At 39.9% G+C, this 6639-nt stretch overlaps 1 protein-coding gene across 1 annotated transcript in view; it reads left to right on the forward strand.

Moving 5' to 3' along the window:
• Positions 1–8: 8 nt before the first annotated feature.
• Positions 9–6639, forward strand: part of mtmr6 (myotubularin related protein 6) — a 23372-nt gene continuing 16741 nt past the window's right edge. Inside the window, exons 1-4 of the mRNA XM_010778378.1 lie at positions 9–201; positions 3313–3444; positions 4863–5025; positions 5122–5279. Coding sequence (XP_010776680.1) covers positions 178–201; positions 3313–3444; positions 4863–5025; positions 5122–5279 — 477 coding nt within the window. The 5' untranslated portion in view covers positions 9–177. The remainder of the gene's footprint in view (positions 202–3312; positions 3445–4862; positions 5026–5121; positions 5280–6639) is intronic.

Consider the following 6639-nt stretch of genomic DNA (forward strand, 5'->3'; position numbering starts at 1 on the left):
ATCTTTACCCGGATGGAGGAGTAAAATAATTGACAATAAACATAAATCTTATGCCTCCGACAAAGTACAGGCCGTTTGTGCAGCAGTTTGAGGCAACAAACTATCAATGATACAGTTATCTCCGGAAGGCGTCGTGTGAAGATTTGCAGTCGCTGACAGCTGTCTCTTTTCGGGGAAATGGAGCATATCCGAACACCAAAGGTAGCTAACATTTGTAGCTATTTGCAAATGGATAGGATACAGAAGTAACTCGGCCTGTCCTGTGGGGAGTTTTCTAGTTCTCCAGTGTGGTTACGTTGACAGTTTATATCAATGTTCAGACTTGTGTTTGTGGGTTTGAGGAATAGCAGGTGTAGCCAGCAGCTTGGTGTCAGACGTGACGAGCATCAATGAGCTGTTTGTCTTTGCTTTTCCTGTATAGCAGATATATTGATAGAGTTAATGTTACACTGTCAAACCCGGCAGTGCATCCAGTCTGACAGAATACTGACAGGAGAAGCTCCATCTAACCATAATGGCACATTGATGGATTTACCATGCATACATACAGAAGACAGCACTCCTGTGTGTCTGATATTTTTGTGGCTGCTCACAGCCTCATCACACCCAGACTGATCCCCGTAGGACTGGCAATCTTATTGCATCATCTACACGTACAACCAAAACAATCACGAATTGGGAGTTGACAAACTTTGGAATGCTCCTAATCACATAACTCCTAAATCCCTTAGCCAACTGAACACCAGTCAGAAGGCAAAAACTAGCAAGAACTGAAGATCAGTGTGATGGGCTACAGGCCTTGCAGATCATCACTAGATCATACAGTATGTGGCTGCTATCTGTTTTGGATACTTTAGAAAGTAAATGATTTGCAACCACATTTTAATATTGCTAACATGAATTTATCTGATAAATGTCTAATTATGTTTTGTCCCATGAAGTTATAGGGTTATGTATTATAAGGGATACCGTTTATACACTGTGCATAGCTTCAGATTAAACCTAAAATTATAACACTTTGTTGTTTGTTTGTTTGTTTGTTGTTGTTTTGTTTTTGCAGAATTGTAGTACAAAGGCAACACAGCAAAGAAATGTGCCAATTACGGATTGCACCATTTAAAAGCTCAGTTGTATTTACTTTGGCATTGACAACAACTGAATATATCCTACGTAAGCCTCTCTACCTCACAGATTGGGACATGCTTTCGGCCCACGCCTACTCTATTATTCTAGGTGTAATCGTGAGGGTGTGTGTATGGAGAAAGGTGAGCTTCCTTCCTCAGGATCGGTCTAATGAGGGTAATGTAACACATTACAGTTAAAGTGCACACAATTCTTTAGTTAACATTATTTGCCTGTGAAATAAGGGTGTGCTGGGATACGGTGGGTGTGATTGCATGCAGACAGGGTGTGGCTGAATTAAAGAGCAGAGGAAGATTTCTTTATTTATGTGCACCCATGTGTTTTCACTCGGTGTAAAAACTTCAACTTGCACTGTATATTTTTATGACAGTATTTGGTTGTATTATTAACTTAGTGGACAACCTGATCCAGATGTTGATGCTATGTTAAAAAGATTCACATTTTTGCTATTTTCGGGCTGTGTGGGAAGTATTGAAAGTACTTTGAATAATAGCTTAGATTTTATTGTGAGATTACAACAAAAATAAAACACAATTCACTTTGTTAGACTCGCTCACCCCCCCCTGACTTCCAGTATGTGCTATTAAGCCGGTCTATTATAGAGATGTGTCTCAAGGGTTGCTGGGAGACAGAGATAGGCTAAATTATCATATCAGAAAACGACAGGAAAACGGAAACAAAGGAGAGGATGTCTGAGTCAACCAGAGAACTGCTGATGTGATGAATCATGGATTTAGACTGTTAGCTGCTTTTGCTCTCTTACAGTCATTTTGCCACAGAGGGAATATTCAGCATATTTTCTAACAATAAGCATAATTTCGTATTCCAGTGGGTTTTTATGGAATGCAACACATGTATTTAAGACTGTCATTGTTACAAATTGCAGAAAGTACATCACTATTTTGAGCATTTGTATAATGCCTGTCATGCTGGGGGATGTATTGAGAAGGCATGTGATATGCATGTAATAATAATGACAATGTGTAATAAGCAACATGCATGTATGTGTATCCTAGACTGGAGTTTTATCTGTTAAACCTCATTTAGCCTGGTGAATTGTGGTTCTTAACACCAGCAGTATTAAACGCTGTTAGTTATGTCTATTGAACCTGAACCTTCTCCTCTTGTGTAAAATGTGTGACTTGAGTAAATGTTCTACCATAAACATCTTAATGATGTACTTGGAAGAGTTGGGGGCACTGCAAGGCTCGATGTCAGCAGTAAAATAAAACATTGAGAGGACACAGAGCACAGACCAACGTCCAGGCCTTCCCCTATCATGAAAAAAACAATATATATATACAGAAAAATATATGTGTAGTTGCACCATGATTAGGATCCACTCAAAAATCGAATGGAGTCTTCCTAAGTTTAATGAAAATCGGACGGGATGTTTTTGTATTGTCGTAGCAGCTTTAAAATCAGCTGTGGTCTAGACTAGAGGGAATAATCAGTTAGGTAACAAACGTACAGCAACAACACAATATTCGCATTAAAAGCAATAATACTTGCAAGTATGACGTCCCCTCCAACGGAGAACGTACTGTTCTCAGTGAAACAGGCTCTCTTTATAAGAGGACATCACAAAGCAGATTTACATTACAACAACATTCTGGGAGGCCAGCTGATACCCCCTCTGATACTGTATTAGGGCTGCTCAATTAATCGTATTTTAATCGCTATTACGATTATGGCTTGCAACGATTGCGAAAACAACGTAATCGAAATAAAACGATTATTTTTTTATTATTATTATTACTTTTTATTTTTTTTAAATAATTTTTTTTTTGGGGTTTTTCAGTTAATTTCCTTAACAGTATAATCCCGCTGGCCAACAAACCAAAAACATAACCTTCTTAGTAAAGGTAATTACTACTGGGAAAAGGGTAACTATAGAAAGTAATAGACTTGATCTCCTTGCAGTAGCTAAAATACTTATTTAAGAACTATTCACTAACCATATTCATGCTCATTGTGACATCACATCTGTCACAGTGTTCAGCAAAATCTGACTTTTGCCATATCCAGAAACCATTTGCGACACAGGATTAGCTGGTGGCTAGCTGGAGCTTTTTTTCTTCCTTTCAGTACATCCTAACACCAAGTTCGAGACATTTAAAAGAACCTTGACCTGCTGATTAATGTTGTTATTTGCGTGTGTGTTTGCAGGTGGAGCAGGTGCGACTGTTGGATCGCTTCAGCAACAAATTTACAAGTGGTACACTGTACCTCACAGCCACACATCTCATCTTTGTTGAGAGCAGCTCCAACAACTCGACATCTGCCGGACAGGAGATCTGGGTGAGTAGTTTTGGCAGTGATTGCATTCTGCTAGTTATGCAAATGTCATTCCCAGCTACCTTTTTTTCACTATCTTCTTTCAGTTAGGCTAACCATGTGTGTTTTTTAAAGATATGATATATGCAGTGTAATGTTGCCAGTAGCTTCTCATAATATCCTCGCTGCTTTTTTCGTCCCATTATTAGTCTTGAATTTAGAGCTGATTTTAAAAAGAGACATCAGCACGGCCACCACAAGGAAGTCTGCAACGTGATGTGGTGGGCCAATAGAGAGAATATGCAAACTTGTGTGTGGTAAGAGGAAGTAGGGTAGGGTTTCAAAAGTAGCTTACAGTTGCAAGATTTATGACTAGGCTTCTGTGTGTTAATGTGAAGTGTTTGTGTGTCTGCCTCCATCCATAAGAGGCTTACTGATGCTCACCTTGAGAACTGGGTTACATTAGTGTCTGCAACACTTAGTAGGCCATCCAGATTATTTGATTTGGATGTTACAGTGGTAAACAGTTGCGCTGTTGTGGTGTGCAGTGAAGAAATACTTTGTTGTATCCTGTCATATGACGGAGGGAAAATAGTCTCAGGGTATTGGGATAAACAGATGTACTGGTCTGCATTGTGGAAAGGTTAGCAAGTTTTAAAATGCTTTGAGCAGCAGATCTCGGGCCACGACCCCACTCCCCCACCATCCTTCCTGCTTTATGTGAGAATGTTTTCATTTGCTCTGTTTTTTGGCTTGCATGCCGTTATTTTTCTGCGTATTTATCCCTGCGTGAAGGTGCCTGTTAGCATGTGCCAGCTAACTAATGCCGGTGTTTGTGGATGACGTTTAGAGTGAATGTGTTGGTCAAAGAGAGTGTTTGTTAGACTGTTATTGTGCCTTGTAAAATATTAAACGGCAGTTGAGTAACTGTCTCTCTCAACAGCTGGTGAGGTGTGTGTGTGTGTGTGTGTGTGTGTGTGTGTGTGTGTGTGTGTGTGTGTGTGTGTGTGTGTGTGTGTGTGTGTGTGTGTGTGTGTGTGTGTGTGTGTGTGATTGGTCATTACTGATGCTGATGAATGTGCATCTTAATGATCTCCCATCGCTGGATTCCCTGTGGAATTCAAACTAGCCTCATTGAATATGGAGATGTACTTTCTTTGTCCTTATTGCCCTCTGTACTTTATGGCAATACTCCAATTTATGATCTTGTGTTAATGTGTAGCAAGATTTTGGATTTTGTTCAAAATACCAGTTCTTAAAATCCTTGCCTGTCTATCAGTATCAATGTTTTTTGATTCCCATAATGACAAGACTACAAGCAGTGTACTCTCACTCTAATTGTTTAATAATGTCTTTCTGTATTCCTTATTATCATTATGATATCAAATCATGATCTAAAGCCAATCACTGAAGATCTCTTTATTTTTTCTCTCTCTTTGCAGATCTTGCATCACCACATAGCGTCTGTGGAGAAGCTCTCCCTGACCACCACCGGCTGTCCTCTGGTCATCCAGTGTCGCAACTTCAGGCTGGTTCATTTTGTGGTGCAGAGAGAAAGAGACTGCCACGACATTTACAGCTCGCTGCTGCGTCTTCTACGGCCTGGTGGGTTTCAGTTTGTCTGTCTAAGATCTTTTTTTATCCCTCCATATTTGTCTATTCGTTAATTCTCTTTCTCTGGTTTCCTTCTCCTTTGTGCAGTATCCTACGAGGAGCTCTATGCCTTTTCCTACAACCCCAAACAGAACGACCAACAGAGGGAGGAAGGATGGCAGCTCATCGACCTGGGGGCGGAATTTGAGAGGATGGGCGTCCCCTGCGACCAATGGCAGCTCACAAACGTCAACAGAGACTACAAGGTAAATAGTTGGTTTGTCAGTTCTTCAGCTCAAGTGTCCAAGATGTGGATCTTTTGGCATTTTCTCGTGCTTTTCTGTTACATCTGATGCTGCTTCTTTTGTGTGCTGAGAGGTAGAGGAAGAAGCACAAGGTGTACAGTTTCATGGTGTCTCTTTTGTGTCTCACAATTATAGTTAAACCTGCAGTTTGCCATCCGTTTATATAGGAAATACAACGTTCTCGTTGCCGAACAGCATAAGTTAACAGGTTTGGTAACTTTATTGTCCATGCACAGAAAGAGAAGCACTCGGCCCAGTTAAACCTGAAGTTGCTGACAGTTGTTGACCTTGGCACCATCTCTCTGCACCATAAACACCACCTGCTACAAAGACAAATAAGCTGGCAGTGCGTTCGTTGATGTCAAATAATTGTGGCATGAAAGTGACGCTATTATTATAGACAGTTGTAGTTTAGACATTCCCACCCGTTAGTATATTTAAAAAAAAAACAATTATCGCATTAGTACTTAGTTTGTCCAGAAGAGGGCGCTAGAGCTCCACTGTTAGTGCAAACCCTAGTTGGTGGACATGCAGAGCTTCAATATGAAAAAAAAAAATACTGTTTGCTAATTTGTTCACAATGAATGACACACAAAAACATAAACAACAACAACAACATAAAAAGGTGCATGGTAACAATGCTAAAATAAAATAATTAAAAACAAAGGATATCAACTAACATAACATCACTTAAATTGAACTCAATACAGTTAATAGAAAAACATACACATCATAAAAAAAATTATAGTAACAATATGAAAAAATAAATGATAAATATATATCGTAAAATTTGTATAAAAAAACCGAATATTAAATAAAATTGGGCTCTAATTTTTTGGGATGATAGGCAGAGTGGGATACATTATGACACAAATAATAGTTTTTAAGGTTTAATGATTTGCTGTTTTAAACTATGGGCTAATAGCTTCACCGTTCAGACTAATACTCGTGTGTGTGTGTGTGTGTGTGTGTGTGTGTGTGTGTGTGTGTGTGTGTGTGTGTGTGTGTGTGTGTGTGTGTGTGTGACGACGTCGACGAACGTGTGTGTGTGTTGTGTGTGTGTGTGTGTGTGTGTGTGTGTGGTGTTGTGTGTGTGTGTGTGTGTGTGTGGTGTGGGTGTGTGTGTGTGTGTGTGTGTGTGTGTTGTGTGTGTGTGTGTGGTGTGTGTGTGTGTTTTCCAGTGTGTGAGACATACCCCACGGACCTGTATGGTCCCCACACTGCCAGTAATCTATCATTGGGGGAGCTCCAAGTTCAGAAGCAACAGGACGCTTTCCGTTATCACTATACTTCTACCAAGAAAAGAAGGTACTATAACAAA

Source organism: Notothenia coriiceps, unplaced genomic scaffold, assembly GCF_000735185.1.
Source record: "Notothenia coriiceps isolate Sejong01 unplaced genomic scaffold, NC01 NC01_scaffold00019001, whole genome shotgun sequence".
Classification (NCBI taxonomy): Eukaryota; Metazoa; Chordata; class Actinopteri; order Perciformes; family Nototheniidae; genus Notothenia; species Notothenia coriiceps.